A 21,499-nucleotide genomic window follows, 5' to 3' on the forward strand; every position below is an offset into this window, starting at 1 on the left:
AGGACGGTCCATGGTGAGGGATGACGGGAGTTAAAGGCAGCCAAATAAGTGGAGGGGAACCCGGGTGGGGAAGGCAAAGGGCTGCGAAAAAGCGCGCGTTCTCCGCGTTTACTGGCTCCTATGGTCCCCCCGCCCATGTTCTCCGCACCCGCGTGGTATAAAATAGGGTCTCCCCCTCCCCCCGCCCGTCAGGCAGTAGAGACCCGAATGGAAAGGCGCCTGACGGGTGCGCGAGGAGCAGGACTGCAGACATGGAGCTCGGCCCAAAGTGAGAGAATACTATGACCATGCATATGAAGCGCACACTTTGTTTTCTTTTAGAGCAGACGGCAGGTGAAGAGAAAAGTTTCGAAATATAGATATACAGTATATAAACAGCCTCCCGTCCTCGTCACTTCGTCACTGACTGCGCGGTCGCGGGAAAGTGACGCAATTCCGGGCCGGCCGCTGTGGCTGAGGCCTATGTACAAATGGCTCTCCCAGGCGCTGCGCTCCTGGCTGCTCCCTTCTCCCCCTTATCGCCGCGACGCGGAGCCTTCGCTCCCTCGGCCGCTGAAAAGGCGCCACCCCAGGTCAGAGGGGGCTTTATCTGGAGCCAGGGCCCCGAGGGGAGGGTCTGCTTCGTCTCAGGGTGGGCCGGTTGTGGCAGCCGCTGAACATGCCTTCCTGCTTGCCTCTTGCTCCCCCCTTCCCTGTGTGGCCCTCTTCGTTCTCAGAGGCTTGGGGAGCTGAATGAAAGAGCCTCAGAGGTCTCATGCCTCGAGCTAGGCCGCCTCTCCGAGTTGGCAATAATGCCGGACTGGGTATTGAGGAGGCTTTGGTTGCAAGCGCGTCGCACGTTTAAAGCACGCCCCCTTCCCCCTTAAAAAAAAAAAATCCCGGGAACTTTATCCCACGGAGTTACAATTGCAAGCACTTTTGTTGTTGTTTAGTCGTGTCCGACTCTTCGTGACCCCATGGACCAGAGCACGCCAGGCACTCCTGTCTTCCACTGCCTCCCGCAGTTTGGTCAGACACATGTTTGTAGCTTCGAGAACACTGCCCAACCATCTGGTCCTCTGTCGTCCCCTTCTCCTTGTGCCCTCAATCTTTCCCAACATCAGGGTCTTTTCCAGGGAGTCTTCTCTTCTCATGAGGTGGCCAAAGTATTGGAGCCTTAGCACTTTTAAGAGATTACAATTCCCACAATTTATGGGGAGGAGAAAAGGTGCTTTAAATGTATGCTGTGTACACAGTGGTGTGTGTGATTTGGTCTATTGGCAATGCAGGCTTGTTAGAATCTGCATATTATTGTATTAAGGTAAAGATGCCAGAGGAGAGGTGCAGATATTTCTGGTTGAATAGTTTTTCTTGCTAGTCTGGAAGCTAGACGAATAGCTGCAACTCCCGAAAATCTGTCTTCAGCTTTAGCAAAAATTTATTTCTACTGTTTGTTTGTTTGTTTGTTTTTACAAACTTTCAAAATTGTTTGTGCTTCATACACATCCTTGCTAATAATGCTTAAGACACCAAGCTTTATTTAAAAGACAGACATTGGTTCTAGGCATAGCTGCCAACCTTCCCTTTTTTGCGGGAAATTCTCTTATTCCAGCGCCGTTTCTCGCTTCTACCCTGGATTGTTTGATATCCTGTAGACTGTCCCCGGGACAGGTGAGGCTGCTGATCCCTTATTTTCAAATCTGAAAGTTGACAGCTATGGTTCTAGGTAGACTTCAGTATGCTTTTATTGCTGTTAGGAATGTGGATGTGGTTACTTGCTGTGGCTTTACTAAAGCATATCTTCATTGTTTGTAAGAATAATAATAGCAGGCTTCCTTCTTGCAGAAGGAAAATAGGAACCAAAGTTAAAAAGGAAACAAGTTACAACTTTCCCAATTATAGTCCATGAGCAGACATGAAGCTTCAGATTTTTCAGAGTTAGTTTCTGATTCAAGCATGAGATGAAGCAAGTGCCCTCCAAAGTGGTCCACGCTGAACCATTCTGCTTTCTGAAGTGCCAAAGTGGATCTGAACCAAATCTTGTTTTCAGTGCACAGCCCTACTCAGTGCTTTTGCCACAGGATACTAGCAAAATGGCATGGAAATGTTGCAGATGAAGCATCAAAGCGCGGGGGGGGGGGGATTTAGCTTGCAGATATGTGATCAACTATTTGATGGTCAAAAACAAAGTGACATCTGCAGCAGCTGAAAACATGGGTCTCTTGGCAACAAGTAAGTCAGCTTTGCATTGAATGCCTCATTTCTCAAAAAGTTTTACCTATTTCTTCCACAGTTCTTGGTGGCATGCTGAAGACCCCGATGAGAAGCAAGCAAAAAGGCAGAAGCTTGGTAATACCTGTTATATCACTTCCCATATTTTAAGCACTTTGGCTTTGGGTGTACTGACTCTTTGTCTTGTTTTTGACAACTCCCTGTCATTACTGAAATATTTTTCTTTCCCTGCCCTCCCACAGAGATTTCACAGCTGCCTCAAATGGCCATAACTCATTCTTTACTGCAAGTGAAAAAACCAACATTATGCAAACATGGAAAGTTAGTGCTTTTAAGACTTGGTCAGGGCATGACACAAATTTATTCAAATATTGTTTATAAATCAATAAATGCAAGGGCATTTTTGTATTGCCATACCTATCCAGCAGAGACATAGAAGAGGGGCTTTAGTTGGAAAATTGCCAGAGCACTAAATAACAGTACAGAAAGAGTAAGGTTCCAGTTCAGAAACCTCATATTGGAAGGGCTAACCAGGAATGTGTCTCTGTTCAGACCAAGAAAGGAGAGCCACCAAATTAGACAAAATCTCTCTTTCTCTGGATAAGAGCAGAGGGACATCCTGCAAATTGGACTTGCAAATCTTGGAGTCCCAGGGAAGTCAACCCAGTTCTGAAACCATGTAAAGGTCTACTGAACCTAAACATGAAGGACTTTGTGACAGTAGGTAGCATTAGCCAATGCCTATTTTCAATTTTGTAGTGCATTTTGTTTCACTTAGTTTGCTTCATCCATCAAATTGGGTTTCATTCACCTGGTTTGCTGCTCTATAAGGGAATAATTTCAGAAAGCTGCTGTGCCAGTAGAATTTATAACATTATTTATTTATTTATTTGATTTATATAGCACCCTTTATCCAAAGATCCCAGGATGGTGAATAACATTAAGAACATAATTTATGGAGCATAATAATTAAAAGGTAATAGGCAACATAATGATAAAATAATCATAATAACAGCCCAACCCCCGTTTAACAGGCCATAGATAATGGCCAGCCAGAGGATTTTATTTGCCTGGTGCCTAAAGACATGTAATGATGGCGCCAGGCGAGCCTCTCTGGGGAGAACATTCCACAGACAAGAAGCCACCATAGAAAAGGCATGTAGAATGGTAGCAATCCCTTTAGATACTCCTTATTCTGACATTTGATAACCTAAACCAGTATTACCATTGACCACTGAGCCAGAATAGCTTTGGGAATCCTGACTGACATCTGCTTATAGAAAACAAAAAGTGTCCCTGACCTTGAAGTCTTGGTTTTATTAGTATACATTTTTAAGAATCTTGTATCTAACTTACGCCTTTTCTGCTCCAGTTCTTCTTCTGGTTAGAGCAAAAGGATGACAAGATTACTTGTTTCCATAAATATACATATTGCCATGTGTGAATGTATTCTGTGGTACCTCTTGGACCTTCAATCTGCTAGCCTTTAGCATTGGTCCATGGGAAGGGTTCTTTGGTGTTTTCACCTTATGACTACAATGCTACTTTGTACTACATGAGATTCATGAGAGGCCTCCCTTTTGTCTGTTTAAATTTTCCTAGGTATTTTTGAAACACTGCATCAGGGGATTGCCTCTCTAATTAAACTACCTTCCCATCTGACAACTAAGTATTTTCAGACTGGAGGTTGGCATGCAGAAACTACAGACGAGGTTTGTATGCATTCTGAGAAGAGACTTGCAGATTTGATATGCACATTCAAACCAAATTAGATCCATTGAACTACTACCCCGTTTCTCTGGAGTGGCAACACTATTGAATTCACTTGAGTGGAAAGGATTCTTAGGGATAGGCTTTCCTCTGGCACTGTACATCACAAGCTTAATTCCCTGCAAATTTTATTCTCGTCATCCCAGTTCCTTCAAATAAGAAATAGGCCTTGGCTAAGAGAGAACTCTTCTTGTAGGCCCTTAAGACGAGAGTGTAGGCCTGAATGAATGGAAGGCCATGAGAAATGCCTATGCACTGCTGGACTGCCTGGCTTTTCTTAGGTAAAACTTGCTTGTTGCACTTTTGGTGAATTGTTGGCCAAAGGGGTTTGTGGCAAAAAGAGTCTCATTAATTGCCCAGAATCGCCTCTATCTTTTTCATCTTTCGTCTCCCATTCTAATAATATGCTATATGCGGCCTTCAGTAGTTTCACTTTCCCTTCAATCACTTCCGTTTGAAACCTAGATCTAGTATAACTAAATCCTTTCTTACTGTCTTCTTTATACGTTTTTCATGTAGTTGTTGATAATGAAACCAACTCTGAAAGTGGTCTTTGATCTCATCATAATCTCTTAATTTCCATTTTCCCTCATGTTCCTTTAATAAATCAACATATGTGAGCCATTTTCCTTTCTTTCCAAGTGGTTTGAGCAGTAATGCTTCTTGTGGTGAAAGCCACCACGGAGTCTTTTGTTCCAATAAGTCTTTATATCTCTCCCATACTCTCATTAATGATTTCCTGATTATATGGTTGTAAAAGCTTCTATGAATCTTCCCTTTCCCGTACCATAAGTATGTGTGCCAACCAAATCTGTTGTCATCTCCTTCTAGTTCTAATGCCTCTTGCTTGTCCAATCTCATCCAGTCCCTGATCCATACCAAACAAGCAGATTCGTAATACAATTTAAGGTATGGGAGGGCAAACCCGCCTCTATCTTTTACATCTGTAAGTATTTTATGTTTTATCCTTGGCCTTTTGCCCCCCCCCCCCCGATAAATCTTAAAATCTCTTTCTGCCATTTTTTAGAGCATTCATCTTTCAGGATGACTGGTATAGATTGAAAAAGAAATAACATTTTTGGCAACACATTCATTTTAATCGCTGATATTTTCCCTAACATTGAGAGATTCATTCTGCTCCATATTTCTAAGTTTCTTTTTACCTCAAGCCAAATTTTTTCATAGTTATTATTAAATAGGTTTATATTTCTTGATGTTAACCAAATCCCTAAATATTTAACCTTTTTATGGACTTCAATCTCAATGTTTTGTTCTAATTCGGTTCTTTCTTCTTCCTTCATGTTTTTAACTAATAATTTAGTTTTATTCCTATTTAGCTTAAATCTTGCCACTTCCCCAAAATTCTGAATTTTTTCTATTACTTTAGGGAGTGAAGTTTTAGGACAGAGTCCAGTTCGTCTATTTACAGCTTTTAATCCAACATTTCTCAGAAATTTCCAGGACTATTTGCGGCCATGCCAGACCTGCGTCTTTTCCCCACGGAACACAGAGTGGGACTGGCTAACTCCTCCCAAACTCCTCCCAGCTTCGAAAGCTGACGTCAGAATGCTGAGGCATCATGGGAACAACTTAACCAGTTAAGTTCCAACTCCAACACTTCCACTGTTATCACTAGGTCATCTGCATATGCTTTTAACTTGAATTCACTTCTCCCAGTTTTTACACCTGTAATCTCTTTATTTGCTCTTATGTTTTTGGCAAGTACCTCCAAGACCAGAATAAACAATAATGGTGTTAATGGGCATCCTTGTCTTGTTCCTTTTTGGATCTTACAGTCATCCGTTATCACCTGATTGTGGGAAAATGTGCAAACCATTTTCCCACACCTGATTTATAATTAGTTTAGCTTTTTGTTCTGAGTAGATTGCTGCTATTGCTTTTAAAAACTTAGGACCACTTCCGATTTGTTCTAACAGCTTTGTCATGAACTTCCAAGATACATTATCAAAGGCTTTTTCAGCATCTATAAACATCATTGCCACTTTCTTTTCATTTTTAGCCTCCAAATATTCTATTATGTTCAGAATATTCCTTATATTCTCCTTCATTTGTCCTCCTGGTAGGAACCCGGCTTGATCTTGATGTATATATTCATTTAATATATTTTTTAGTCTGTTAGCTAAAATATTTGCAAACAATTTGTAGTCATTATTTAACAAGGAAATAATAGTTTTTAATTTGCAGCAAATCTGCATCTTGTTTTGGAATTACTGTTATATAGGCCTGTTTCCATGTTTCTGGGATTTCGCCTGTGTTCAGTATTTCATTCTTGACATCTTTCAATGGGTTCACTAATTGTTCATTTAATATCTTGTAATATTTTGCTGTAAAGCCACCTGGGCCTAGGGACTTGCCATTTTTAGAGCTTTTTATTGCGTCAAGTATTTTTTGCATTGTTATCTGGGAATTAAGGGTGTTCCTTTGTTCTTCTTTTAAATATGGCATATTGCTATTTCTGATGCACTCTTCTATCTTAAATGTTTTTTCTTTCCCTTGTCTGTACAACTCAGAAAAATATTTAACAAACCCTTCTCGTATTTCCTTCAGCTTGTCTGTAATTCTGCCATTTATGTTAATTTTATTTATGGAGTTCCTTTGTTCACTTTTATTCAACTGCCAGGCTAACAACTTCCCCGGTTTATTTGCATGCTCAAAATATTTTTGTTTTATTCTTTTTATTTTCCAGCTGATTTCCTTGTTTATAATCATTGAGTATTGGGTTTGTAATGTTTTGATTGCCTGTTTTACTGCCTCTTTATTTGCTTTGTTTGGCAACTGTTTCTCCTTTTTTCTAATTTCCTCTAATATTTCTATTTTCTTTTTCTCTCTCAATTTCCTTTTAAATGAATTTTGTTGTATAAATTTTGTTGGACTAGAGCACGCCAGGCACTCCTGTCACCCACTGCCTCCCGCAGTTTGGTCAGACTCATGTTTGTGGCTTCGAGAACACTGTCCAACCATCTCGTCCTCTGTCGTCCCCTTCTCCTTGTGCCCTCCATCTTTCCCAACATCAGGGTCTTTTCCAGGGAGTCTTCTCTTCTCATGAGGTGGCCAAAGTATTGGAGCCTCAGCTTCACGATCTGTCCTTCCAGTGACCACTCAGGGCTGATTTCCTTAAGAATGGATAGGTTTGATCTTCTTGCAGTCCATGGGACTCTCAAGAGTCTCCTCCAGCACCATAATTCAAAAGCATCAATTCTTCGACGATCAGCCTTCTTTATGGTCCAGCTCTCACTTCTATACATTGCCCAGCTTAAGAGAAATAATTGTGGGGTCAGAGGTTGTGTCTTTTATTATGTTGAATTGGTTCTTCTGCTGAATGAAAAGCAGGGGTGAAAGTGATCTCTGGAGATCTGACACCTTTCCATTCAGTTATTCACTCAACATCTTATATCACAAAACAAAACCCCCAATTCTGCACACTCTAGGCTCTTAACGTTATGGCATAGATGAATATAAATGTTGCTAATACATCTCCAAGTGTATTGTTGCACAGTAAGTGCCTGTTACTGTTTTATTCTTAAGATATCTGATCTGAGATCAGTGTGTTCATGGCTCCGGTTGTGAAAACAGAGAACTATGAATGAATGAATCATATCAAGTGACACACAGGGTTAAGCATTTTGTTACAAATGTATTAAAAGCACACCTCTTATTCTGCCAACCAATTAAGTATAAATTGCAGCTTTACACACCTGAGCCTGATGCTACTTTTCTCAAGTTACATGAGTGAAATTATTGGGGCTTGTGCATGCATGGTTGTGCCCTGGTCACTGATGGCTTAAAATGGCAGAAAGAATGTGGGGATTGAGAGACTAGAAGGCAGTAATTAATGTAGTTTGTTTGTTCTAATCCAAAGTATTGGAAGAGGAGCAGTCCAGGGAACTGTGGGTTTTGTACATTTGACATGTCTGGAAAAAGACTTACACCAACAAACATGCTTTCTTCAAGATTATTTCAAATGGATCTGGTAATTCAGATGATAAGAAGATGGAACCTTTCTCTGGGATGCAGAAGCTTGAATTGGGTAAGTGATGTGTAATGTCGCTACATTTCATGTATGGTTGCTTTAGCAAACTCTTTCATTTTTCATAGCTCCATTTGCCTAAAGTTTGAGACGACAGAATAAAAATACTCAAAGCATTGAAGAGTGTACTCTGTCTTCGTCTTTTGTTGTTCTCTCATGTAGTGGTTATACTCCCTTCATATACAGTGAGGGGGGAAAAGTATTTGATCCCCTGCTAAATTTGCCCGTTTGCCCTTTGACGAAGAAATGACCAGTCCATAATTTTAATGGTAGGTTTATTGTAGCTGTGAGAGACAGAATAACAACAGGAAAACTCCCAGAAGACAAAAGTCAGAGATTGATGTGCATTATAATGAGTGAAATGAGTATTTGATCCCCTATCAACCAGTCAGATGTCAGGCTACCTGGTAGCCTGACTGTATGTTACGAGCTGAGATTAGAAACACCTGCTGTAAGGGAGAGGTCTTACCTGTAATCCCAGCTTGTTACAGTACCAGTACAAAATACACCTGTCGACAGAAGCAATCAATCCAGCAGATTCCAAGGGGATCATTCCCTCACTGTATGGTATTTATAACTATTTTTTCACTTGTTAAGAAGTGCTGAGACATTATTGTATGGCATGGAATAACCTGCAATGATACTAGCTTAGGTTGGTCTGCCTTGGTTGTTGTCTTTCAGCCTGTGTGTGCACATGTACAGTTTGTTCTTCTTTGACCTATTGTGTTTCTGTTCTTTTCCTTGTGGGTTTGGTTACCTGTAAGTCAGGCAACCTTTTGGGGGCCACCTGCCAGTGGTTAGCAGGGCTAGAGCAAAAGTTGGGCAGATGTGACAGTTACATTTGTAAAATAGGCTACATTCCAGCAACATCAAAGTCAGAGGTTTTTATACAGAGGCACACACAATAATGTCTCCATCCCCCATTCAGACAAGCAAGAGGCATTATCACAGTGCTCAAGGACACATTTTAGCTAGGCAAAAGGAGAATGCAAAGCAGGGCTTGAGAGGGTTGTGGTCTTGGAAGGGTCTTGAGGGCCGGATAGAGAGGCCTGGAGAGTTGTATTCCCCACTCCTGCTGTAAGCAGATCTGCTTATGTTGAAGGGCTTGAGCATGTTGGAGCTTTCCTTGCAAGTCATTTGCTGGCAGGGAGGACTCACACCTGTTGTCTCATATAATGGGTGCCAGCCCTTCCTTGCTACTGGATTAGCTTGCAAGGAGGACGGCTTTTGCCTGCCCTCAACAACACCCACTTTCGTATGATTAGACACGCTTATGTGTGGGCATAACAGCTTGTCTCTAAAACAGCAGGCTGGAACCTTCTGATTATTCTACCTGAATGAATAGGTGCTTCTAGCAGCAACCTTAAAGGGCTATAGTGTTCTCCTCCTATCTACCAAAGGAAGTTTGGTAATCCTCTGGGATCAGCACAGCAATTGTCTACAGAATTATTTGTGGTAAATCCTCCTCCTCTTTTTTTATAGATACAAAAGCTGGTTGCAGTACCAGTATGCATCCAAATGAAGAGATGGTAACTGATTGTCACAGAGTTAAAACCTGTCTGAGGTAAATCTTCTGTTCTTTCAATCTGTTCTGATATGCACTAATTATTATGCACTACTTGGAATTATGAGAACCTGTAAGTTTTTGTAGCATTCTTAATTCTGTAATGCTTTATTTCATCCTCCCAGGCATGAATGTAGTGTCAGAAAGAGTAGCAAGAAAAGCCATAATTCAGTTCAAGAGGGCTTGCCAGCATGGAAAATTGCTACCCACAAGCATTTCTTAGAAACTTCCCCTCTAGAGACTGGAAGACATCTAAGGAAACTTCACTGTACGGTGGAAGAGGCAAGTCCATTGACATATATAGTACTTGTTATGTACAGCAAGCTTGTAATGTACAGAATTGCCTTGCAATAGAGCAGTGGCTACAAGATATTTAAATGTGTGTATTTCAGTAAGGCTGGTTAGATGGTATGTTTTCATCCTTTACATTTTATTGCATCTTTTTTCTTAGATCAGGGCTAGTCTGATTTCAGTTTGTGTAGTTGAATTTCCCCCTAGAACTTTCATGGACACCTAATATGTGTTAATTTTTTCTTGTGAGAGAGTGTTGCCAAGAACACAAACTCACTATCTTTTTAAACACTCAGTTATGCCTTAATTGTTAAGTGATTCGGAGTATGCATTCTTGCTTAAGAACTGGATTCAGCTCAAGCTCTACCTTACCATTATTTGCAATAATCTGAGCAGGCACTAGGTCGTCCACCAGAAATTGGTTGGTGGGCCATTATGTAGCTTCCCCCCACCCCTCACCTCCATTACACTTCCATTTTTAATAAAATATAAACTGTCCTTTCTGTTCCTCAAAAATAACCAGTGCTTTTCAGCTTGATTTCAGTTGCATATCAGCTACTGAATTCTCTAATATTCTCTCTGAAATAACAAGAAGCCTCAGTTAGAACCGGTGGAATAGAGAGATGATAATTTGGGTGGCAGATCTGGTAATCTGCCATCTGTGATCTAGTTTCCTGTTACATAGGACACTGCCTTATCAGAATATTAATCCATTTAGCTCAGTATTTTCTATACACTGACTGGCAGCAGCTCTCCAGTGTTTCAGAAAGGGAACTTTTCACAGCCTTTCCTATAGATGTTTAGCATTGAACCTGAAACCTTCTGTATGCCAACCAGATGCTCTGTCACTGAGCTATGGCCCCATGTTCTTATATAACCATCCTATATGAACTGGGACGGATCAATTGGTCTTGGTCCAGTTGATCAATTGGACAGATCAGTAGCTAGGTCTGTGCATGTTTGCTCAGAAATAGAGCTTGCTATTTTTCCCCAGGGGAATTTACTCCCATATAAGATTGCTGTCCTAGGCTTTCTGTATCCGAGTTCTCTTTATGTGGATTGCTATTGCTTCGAATCTGTCTTTCAGAGTGATTATAGGTGTCTGGCCTGAGAACTTGCATATTGAGGCACACTGCTGGAGTATTCTTATTACTATTATTATATTGATTTATATCCCACATTTTTCCCAGTCCAGGAAATGATAAAATAGAAAAAGCTTTAAAACATAGAAAAGATGAACCATCAAAATGTAATTAAATAATATTTAAAAGATCCATTAAAACCACAGACAACAACAATATATTTAATATATTTTGTAGTTTTATGTTGCAAACCACCCTGTGATCTTCAGATGAATTGTGGTATGCAAATTTAATAAATAATAAAAAAGAATATCATTGTAACATATAGGGAGTATGTTTAGAATAATGCAGGTATGAATGTCATCACCCTTTTAACGATAAATAACTTCATTATTTGTCTCCTCCTCCCAGGGAGTACAGAGAGAGGAGCGAGAAAAATACAAACAGCTGCTGGAACAAGAAAAAGAAAAATGCTATAAAAACCACTCCTCTCCCACAAGAGCAAAGTGCTTGGAGTAAGTCCCTAATAAAAACATTTTAATAAAGTCATAGAATGAAATAATGAAGCATTTTCTTTTGAGTAGGCTCATGTGTTTCTTGGGGAAGGTTAACATGCATTGAGGAAGACAAAACAGATAAAGTTACCGTATTTTTCGCTCTATAGGACGCACCAGCCCATAGGATGCACCGGACCATAGGAGGGGGAGAACAGGGGGGGAAATTTTTTTTTCTTGTTCTCCCCCTCTAAAACAAGGTGCGTTCAAGGTGCATTCACCCAAAGCCTCCGGAGCGCAGTGGGACTTCCCGCTGCGCTCTGGAGGCTTCAGGCGGCTACCATCCCCAAGCTAGAACAGCGAGACCGTCTTGCTGTTCTGGCTTCGGGGAGAGCCTTGCTAGCCTCTGTTGGGCAGCGGGGTGAAGGCAACTCTGCAGGGTTTGCACGTAGCCATTCCCAAGCTAGAAGAGCGAGACGGAGCCCTCCGTCCCGCTGTTCTGGCTTGGGAACAGCCTTTCTAGCCTCTGCGGGATAGCGGGGTGAAGGCACCTCGCTGCCCTGCAGCAGCTTTGCGCCCAGCCATCCGCAAGCTAGAACAGCGAGATGGAGCGCTCCGCAGTGCTCCGTCTCCCTCTTCTGGCTTTGGGCTTAGCACAGCCTGCATTCGCTCTATAGGATGCACACACATTTCCCCTTAATTTTTGGAGGGGGGAAAGTGCGTCCTGTAGAGCGAAAAATACAGTAATTTCAGCTTATTGGCATTCTGGATTTGAAATATCTCCTTAATTCATGCACTTGGGCAGCAATAGTGTCTTTAATATCAAGGAACTAATAGGTGTTAGCATCAGTGAGTAGTTGTGGTTGTGCAGAGCTACACGCTGAGAGGAAGCTGCAGTTGGGAATCTGGTCACTCTCAGGTGTAGCAGGAAGCCACTTCTTCAGCCATCTTCCCAGTAGAGGCATTAGCATTTTCTTCACACAAAAAATCTCAGATAACCTAGCTAATATGTTATCCTCCTTTCAGATCCTTTTGGGTTTACCTAACTCTGAATGATACCTTGTTTTCAGTATCAAGATGTATGTGTGTTCAGTATTCAGTATCTGTTCAATGCCATGTTGAAATTTGAGGATTCTTTTCCTTAGCTGAAAATATAATTTATCTCTGTTCTTGTGAATATGCTAAACCAAGTGTCCAGCGTGAAGTCCATCAGCCGCTAAAAACTCATTGCTGTGTAGAAATTGATGACCCTTCATTTGACACACCAAGGAATGGTAGGTACTATACACAAGCACTATACAGGTATATAATTAAGTATTCAATTAAATCAAACACTAACCTCTAGTTCATACACTTTCAGTTCTACCAGTTTTTCTTACTGCTATATTTCCTCCTTGTGTTGCACACTATCTTGAAAGGCTTGGGAAAATCACCAGTGTTTCAGACTTTTGTTGATGCATTCTAGTATATTAAACTAACCTAATTTGCCACCTTAATCATTCGAAGTGATTAATACTTCAGTTAAATTATGCCATTCTTCCTGTTCGTATGCTTTTTCCTGCATCTAAAAAATAATAATGACACAGCTTTCTCTGATAATTATCTGCATTCATAATGTTATAGGAATTCCTTCTAAAGCTACTTTTCCCATAAGAAGACATATTTAAGAGATGCAGTGTGTCTGAAAGTTACACTGAATTGTTAATTTGAAGAAGCACACAGGCGGGGTGGTAGCTTTTACACACTCCAGGGGTGGAGAACCTCAGTCGCTCAGGTCAAACCAGACCTGCCAAGCTATTTTCCCTCAGCTGGCTATATCTCCTGATGGGCAGGTGGACAGGGTTCCTGCTGATGAGCAAAGATTAAGCTAGGGATAAGAGATTGAAAAGGGAAGGAGTGAGTTTCCCAAAGGCTTTCCATAGCTTTTGCTAGTATCCCTCCCCCTCCATTGAGACTGCAGCAACATCAGGCTTAAAAGGGAAGGAAGGAGACTTCTCCCTCTGCTTCCCTTTTATGCCTCATTCTCCTGTAATCCCAAAGGCTTCACACAACAGCAGAAGGTCCTGGCTTCTTTTGCTTAGGTCACTGGTGGGATGAGGGTAGGGACAGACAAAGCTTTCTATCTCTCCATCAAAAGAGAAAATAAGAGCTTTTCCCCACCTCACTGGTGTCAAAAGAGAGAGGAGGAAGCCAGTTTCCTTCCCAAGCGCTTCCTGCTACTATGGCAATGGCCAGAAAGAAGTTCTCAAAAGCAGCAGGTGCTTGGGATGTTAGGAAAACATTCTTCAAGAAACAGATAAAAGTTCCTTTAAAAAAAGGTTTCTAGCATTTCCTTTAGTGTGTGGGAGTGGCAGTCTTGGCTTGATTGTTGTCAGCTGGAGGTGCAATTAAAGGGAGGAAGTTGCAGGCTGCAAGTTTAGCGTGAAGAAAGCACACACACACACGCTGAGTTTATACCGTGCTGGTGAGTTATAGAAAGAATGCAAATAGTTTATGTATTTGTAATAGAAATGCTTGTGCGACCAGTCAAGAGATAAAGAAGCTCTTGACTGAGAACTTTGACTATAACTACTGTTCTTGTCGTCTACCTCCGGGGAAAAACTGCTATAAACAGTAAGACGAGGTTTTACTGAGGTGCCAGCATACTAGCAGAAAGCGCAGCAGAAGTGTGTGGGCGGTAACCTCTAATATGGGAACCCCCGCAAGGCCAGTTCTGATAAAAAAAACAAAAAAAGGTCACACTCCTGCTTTAGATGGTTATAAGAGGAGGAAGAGGAATCCTTAACACTAAAGGTGATGTTAAAATTTGTTCATAAGTACTTTGTTCTCTCCTTTTTAAAATCCAGCTTGGTATAACTAGCCAATCATGCATATTGGCATATTATTTTTTAAAAACTGTAAATTAAATATACATTAAAATTGTGTCTTATCGTAAGGTGGCAGAAATAGCTTATTGGTTTTTTATTCTTTATGATATACTTGAAATAAGAAGCTGTTTCCTTGGCATATTATTAAGAGGAGAAATTATTTACATGTGAAATGAGTATGGCAGCCAACATTTTAGAATTTCTTTTCTAAACATGTCACTCAGTGCCGTGCTAAAATTACATTTGACTAAAATACTGTGTTCATTGCACTTTTTTTTCCTAAAAGGTGTTAAAAACTTTGGCTGCCTGTGCCCTCAAAGAGCAGCAAACAGGTATGTGAAAATGTTGTTGCAAAAAAATTGCTGGTTTTGGCTTTGGAGTTGATTGGCTGCACATTGATGCATCTTTAGTCATTGTGTGCATCAGGTTTTGCTTTTACACTTTTCTCATGAGTAGTACTTAGTTGTATCATTAACTTCCCCAAGGGGAAGTGTTAGAGCATTGATACTTAGGTGGATTTAGGGCTAACCTAGAAGCCAAAAAACAGTATGTGAGCTGTTGTTAGCAATGGCTCTATTTATTTGTAATTTCTCTCTCTCTCCTATAGATACACGTTTTAGGACATAAGGAGTAAGAGAAGTACTGCTTGGGGGCAAAACCAAACTGGACATAGGCAGTGACAAATCTTAGAATCATTGAATTCTCGAATTGGAAGGGATCCTGAGGGTCCAGCCCCCTGCAGTACAGTAATCTCAACTAAGCAACCATGTTAGGTGGCCATCTAGGCTCTGTGACTTCCTAGGTTGCTAAAGTAGAGAGAAACTAGATGAAATGATAGCTAGTTCCTTTCTGTTTGTATATAATGAAAATTTACTAGGTACATTTTTTATTCTCTAGCCTACAGTTCTGGAGCCCTTCCAAACAAAGTATCTTCACCAGCTTCCATATTAATGGGATCGTAACTGTCTAGTCAAACTTATTTCTTATACTAAAAACTTACCCCCTGGCAATGTTTGTCTAGTTCTGTACTGTACAGCTTTCATGGAGAGATGAGCCACTCAGCTAGGTATTATAGATGTTTGCCTCATACACTTTTGCAGTTTGCTGTTCCTTCATGCTTTCTCTTTCCACACAAGCATTGCTGCAACTGCTTTTCATGGGGACGAAAGAGCATTGATTTTAGCAGGAATTAAATGCCAGTATGCTTTCTTCTTCATGGGAAAAGTGTTTTCCCCTTTGCCTTAGCAAAATCCGTCTTTCTTGCCGTGAATTAATCTTTGCTTCTTTCAGTTCAGTGACAGTAGCAGAAAGAACTCCAGAACCTAAAAATTTAGTAGTACATAAAAAAGAGGTGAGTCGTTTTTCTGTACTAGTGAAGCTTTTGTCCTTCATTGCATAATTACATTTTTCCATATGATTAATATTTTATGTATAACCTGGCTCCTAGAACAGCCTATAAGGATTAAAATACATCACAAATATACAATGTAAGATGCTGGGAGGAATATTAGAGTATGGAGAGAGGAAGGAAGGAGGTTTGCAGGTCAGAGATTTCATTTCAGGTTATTTTTGCTTCTTGAGATTTGTTCTGCTCTTCTAGTCAGCTTTGCTGGTTTGATTGCTCCTTGTGGATTGCTGATGTCAGTTTCTGAATCTTTACAGAATACCCAGTCAGTATTGTTGAGAAACAGAGGAACCCAGGGCAGACATCAGGGTGGACTCTGCAGGGTGTCACATATTAATGTTGTACCTGTCTCTGATGATTGCAGATGGCTATCTGCCAGGCTGTAGAAATCAAAACAGTGACCTTTTCCATAAGCGCAACTCAGCAAACACACATTTGGTGTTTCATATTGTATTTTTGGGGGGAGGATCTTGCAACCATAACTTGGCTGTATTGCTAGATGACTAATGTGCTAAGCCTCATTTTGTGGATTTGGAACTTAAGTAATGCATATACAGTGGTACCTTGGTTCTTGAATTTAATCCGTTCCGGGGGTCAGTTCAACTCCTGAAACAGTTCAAAAACCAAGGCACGGCTTCCGATTGGCTGCAGGAGCTTCCTGCACTCAAGCGGAAGCCGCTTCGGACATTCGACTTCTGAAAAATGTTTGCAAACTGGAACACTTATTTCCGGGTTTGTGGCGTTCAGGAGCCAAGCCGTTTGACTACCAAGGTACCACTGTAGTGCAAAGGGAATCCCCACTTTGGGATACAAGAAAGTTTAGGGCTTGAACCAGGTCACTCCTTCCCATACTTGTATTTTTATTTCCACATACCTCAAGTATGCAGAGATCATGTCTGTGGGAGTCCCTATTTTGCTAACAGACTGATAGACGGAGGATACAGCTTTAGTGAAATCTTAAAGATGGCACTGGAATATATTGAATTTTCCTTTCCCATGAGCAGGCCTGTCACAGACTTGTATTTCACAATGGTCCATTTTCTTTTAACAGAGTTTAAAGCATTGCTTGACAAATGATCTATCAGAGGATGTGTCACGTAGGTTAAGCCTGGGTCAGGAAGAATCATCATATGGAAGGCATTCTCTAGTTGAGTCAGAAGAACAGAAATATCTGAGCTTGGACAAGGCTACAGAGAGCCTTCCTTACCTTACAGAGGTACCATTCTTGTGGTAGGGTTGATTGGGATAAGTTCTTATCTGATGGACTATTTGACCTGAACAAATGCCACCGGTCTCTTCTGTCCTCGGTACTGTGCCCAGGAGCAGTAACTTCTTATTTTTAAATTAGCTGTTCAGATTCAGTTGCAACCCAAGCTGCAATATCCAGTATGTGACATGTTGCAAGCAAGAGCTTTAGCATCATTTTATAATCTGAGGAATTTGAGCAAACTAGAGGTAATCATGACTTGTCCCCACTCCTGCCCCCTGAACATGGGGAGTTTAATTCTGCCTGCTGCTCTCTCCTTGTGCATCTAATAGCATAACACTTGCCCTTCCAGGATATGGAGAGAGAGATAGCAAATGTGCTGAACTGTGGCGACGACGACGAAATCCTGACTAGTGCCTTCAAGCTGAACATTACACGTGGAGACATCCAGAGACTAAGAGACCACCAGTGGCTCAATGATGTGGTAAAATACAAGTTTTCAATTTCAATTTTCAATTCTAGTCAAAACTTGGTTAACTTTTTCTTGTGGCAAGGTCACTTGCTGTGAGGTCCAGTAGGGTGGACTTGAATTCTTGGAAAACGAAAGCTCTTTTAAGTGTCCTGGCTTGGCAAGCTTTGACATGATTGGGCAGGGGCATCTGTTCTATATCTGTTTGGTATAACAAAGGTCATTCTGGTGTTTGAATGACATTCCATGTTCAGGTTTGCTAATGAGTGCAGGGAAATTAGCTGAAGCAGGGCTTCTAGCTATGCTGAAGATCCTTGAGGCAATTCAGCAGGGTTTTGTGTGCATTGTATATTAATGTCCTCCAGAACCTGCGGCCAGTGTCACAGTGCTTCTGAATTAGTACTTATTTCCTCAGTTCTGAAACAGCCTCTTTAATTAATTGCTCTGGTTTCTGGACAGATGGCTGCAACACTTTTTTGTAAGAAAAAGGATTCTATTTGTCGTGCAACATCAAAAGATTTCTAGATACATTGGTCCACATCAGTTCTGATTTCTTCCCTGTCTGTACCATTGATATCATCTTGACACACAAGAGAAGCAAAGCGAGCTTTGGAAACAGCCTCCATCTTATCTAAGAGGGTGCTGTGGGGGTTTTGCGGACTCGTATGATTCACCAGGAGGAGGCTTGGGTCACGGAGGAGGCTTGGGTCACGGGTGGGGGACGTGGCAGTTGTGGAAGTACTTAGACTTGCTTTCCAAATATCCTGATCAGACCAGCAACCCAGGTAAAATGTGCAGATTTTACATGGAGTGAAAGTCTCAGCAGTTCTGGAGACACACTGCAAATTCTACAGCCCAGCAGTTTAGCCACATGATGTCATAACAGCTCCCGCCCCTTTAGCAGATAAACATCTAATCGTTGCTCTTTTCTTCCTTTCATTGTTTCTTGTATTTATAGGTTATTAACTTCTATATGAACCTTCTGATGGAGAGAAATAAACAACTGGGCTTTCCAGTACTGTATGCGTTTAATACTTTCTTCTACCCCAAGCTAAGTTCTGAGGGCTATAATGGGGTGAGAAGATGGACCAAGCAAGTGGACTTGTTTCAGCATGATATAATCTTAGTGCCCATTCATATCAGAGTACATTGGGCGTTAGTGGTGAGTGCATTGTTGGCTTTTCTCATTATTTCATTTTTAGAAGGCGAAAAGATGTGAAAGTAGCAAATGTGAGTGTTCCATTAATACTACTATTTTGATGATAGGTTATTGACATGAGGAGAGAGACCATCAAATATTTTGATTCAATGGGACAAGATGGCCATGTGATATGTAAGAGATTGCTGTAAGTCAATTTTTCTAATAGCAATTTACTTTACAAGTATTTTTTTTCTTCCCATGTTTGCTCATTTTTGTGTAATACTCCTTCTAATTAAAGTTGCAGAGATGGCATGCATTGCCAAATAAATAACCAAACACAAGCAACTGTCTGACAAGCTGTCTTAATACTGCACCAACTCTTAAATTGCTCATAGATATATTGAGAAGTTTACTTAACCCCTTAGATATGACTGTCATTTTTAGAAATAGACAGTTATTGTAAAACTGTATTCCCTACTTAGTTTACTTCACAACTTTTTAAAATAAGCTTTCAATTTAAATCATCAAGTGAAAGTATGCTCTTAAAGATATATAGCATCTTCTCATTCTGCCAGATATTGAAAAGCTTTGTGATGCAAAATTTTGCTAACTCTGTAGAGTAATAAACTCTATTTCAGGAGAATCGTGACTGATCTTTCTCATGCTTTTATTGAACAGGCATTTTCTGCAGGAAGAAAGCAAAGCCAGGAGAAACATGGTCATAAAAGCTTCATCATGGACACTTTACAGTATGGAACCACATGTGCGTGTGTGGTTTTACGGCTCTAATGTGCATCTCGGCACATGTTCTTTAAAGTGTTGCTTTGGGTGTACTGATCCTCCCTTAAACCATCATTTATTAAGCTATGAACAAATGTTGGGTGCTCACCCATAAGTGTTGAATGCTGAACTTGTTGAAGGGTTTCCATAATGCTTTTTAAATGGGTACTCAAAGCAGTGAAGACTTAGGTAAAAATAATGAAATTTTATGCTGAAGGGATTCTAACGTGAAATGCTTACTATCTTAGATTAGGTTAATTTGGGAAATGTTTAACAATTTCAAGCAGAGTGGATTTCACAGAATGTATAGCTCACTTGGTAAGACTGTGGTGCCGATATGGTCGATCTACTTTCGGAACTTTTTCCTGTAGTCTTAAGTTTTCCGTAGAGCAAACATGTCTAATGTAGGAGAGAAATGGGAAATGTAGTGCAGTACAATCACATCATATGTGGAGGTTCGGTTCCACGTATCTCTGACACTAACAGAGCCTGTTCAGTATTCTGCAGTTGAGGGGGGAAAGCAGAAAAGAAGCAATATCTATATATCTATACATATCTATATATATATATTTCTGCATTTTTCTGTTTCCTCCCTTCCCTCAATCTTAGGAAATTCCACAGCAGTTGAATGGCAGTGACTGCGGAATGTTTGCTTGTAAATATGCAGACTTCATCTCCAGGGATAAACCCATTTCATTTACACAGGTAAGTGGCTTGAAACACTTTAGGAAAGCCTAAAGTTGCTTTCCTCCTGCTTTACCTACCTTGAGGTAGGCAGTGATTTGTTCACGGCTAGTGCTGCCGTAGGCCTTCTCTGTGACCCCTATTTCTGTGGAGAAATGGCTGCTTATTAGTGGTGTCCCATCTTGCACAACTGCACATCTGGGACTTTGCATATCTGATTCCTTTGTTTGGATATGCTCCCATATATTCTGTTCATGACACGATGAGCTGATAAACCAAGCTATTGCAAAGAAATAATCTGGGGTGGTGATGGGGAGAGGATAAACATGAACATAGTAGTAGACTTTGTGCAGTGACTCCTGCACAGAGGGGAAGTTTGCTTGTATGACTGCGTTCGGTGTTCCAAGGTGTTTTTCTTTTTGCAGCGTCACATGCCTTACTACCGCAAAAGGATGGCATGGGAGATACTTCACCAGCGACTTCTGTGACACCATCTCAAAGTATCCTCTTTCCTGATCTCTGTTCAGAGATAGGAGGTATGCAGACGTGTCGTTCCAAACTCCAAGTACTTAGTTCTGAATTTCCACCCAAAGGGCTGAAACATGGATTAAGAAAGGGATTCTGCAGAATCAGCTTAATGGTACCAGAGTAGTGAAAGACTGTTAAAGAAAAGCGGCCCAACAATTCGATATTGGATAAACAATGAGCAACCTCAGTGACGTGAAGATGGAAAATTGCCATCTTCCCAACGGCTGTACATTACGTACTATAATTTCAAGGCACTGACTCTAATCAGGAAATATGCTATGAGCTCGTATGTCAGTTCCCAGCTCCATTTTTAGGTTAGCCTCACCAGTTTGCCAGCACATCCCTCCTAGGCAAACTACGGTTAGAAACACTTCCAAGATGGAGTAAGGGTGTGCAATTGTGGGTGGGTGGGTGTATGAACCTGTGGCATATTCCTGACCACCAGACAAAGATATTTTGGATTGGAAGGTGGAAAACACTTTTTTGTTTTGTTTTTTTCTAAAACTGGATTTGTGGTGATTTTGGAAGATAGAAATTTCCTTTTGATTTGTAACAAATCCATAGCAAACACCCTAAATGGGGACTCATCTTTCTTTAAAAGGATTATGATTTGTATGAGACTTATTTATTTGTATTCATATATTTAAATGGAAATGTGTTGGAATCTGAAATATTTGAAGAACTAAAAATGGAAATAAATATTTATCTAGCAAATCTCAATTTGAATCTTTTCATCTGATATTGTACTTCATCTGGAAAAATTTTGAGGTAGTAGTGCTAATGTTAAAGGAATAACGTTGATAGGTGAATGGGTAGAATTCATATTTTTAGTTATATTGGACAGCCTTCAAGTGTTGTGCACTTCTGGGTTAGAGTCCTTTATGAATAACTGCATATGCAGCTATTTTGCTGTGTACAAGAGATTTGGTGATGGCTTCCCAGTGTATGCCCATTATTG

General features: G+C 40.7%; 1 protein-coding gene across 4 annotated transcripts; it reads left to right on the forward strand.

Annotated features, from left to right (window-relative positions):
• Positions 1-6: 6 nt before the first annotated feature.
• On the forward strand, positions 7-21,255 carry SENP2 (SUMO specific peptidase 2). 4 transcript variants are annotated; one of them, XM_083506468.1, is made up of 17 exons: positions 7-268; positions 2,273-2,328; positions 3,814-3,923; positions 7,954-8,029; positions 9,512-9,593; positions 9,719-9,879; positions 11,382-11,481; positions 12,652-12,734; positions 14,614-14,659; positions 15,618-15,678; positions 16,784-16,948; positions 17,292-17,423; positions 18,367-18,570; positions 18,675-18,754; positions 19,228-19,312; positions 19,939-20,034; positions 20,439-21,255. In XM_083506468.1, the coding sequence occupies exons 1-17, from the start codon at positions 252-254 to the stop codon at positions 20,499-20,501; spliced, it is 1,617 nt and encodes a 538-aa protein (XP_083362594.1). In that variant the 5' UTR covers positions 7-251; the 3' UTR covers positions 20,502-21,255. The 4 variants fall into 4 exon arrangements, with proteins under 4 accessions (XP_083362594.1, XP_083362593.1, XP_083362596.1 ...); XM_083506467.1 differs by lacking the exon at positions 7-268 and adding an exon at positions 407-572; XM_083506470.1 differs by lacking the exons at positions 7-268; positions 16,784-16,948 and adding an exon at positions 407-572.
• The last annotated feature ends 244 nt before the right edge of the window (positions 21,256-21,499 follow it).

This window comes from Podarcis liolepis (genome assembly GCF_965112155.1).
Source record: "Podarcis liolepis genome assembly, chromosome: 5".
NCBI lineage: Eukaryota > Metazoa > Chordata > Lepidosauria > Squamata > Lacertidae > Podarcis > Podarcis liolepis.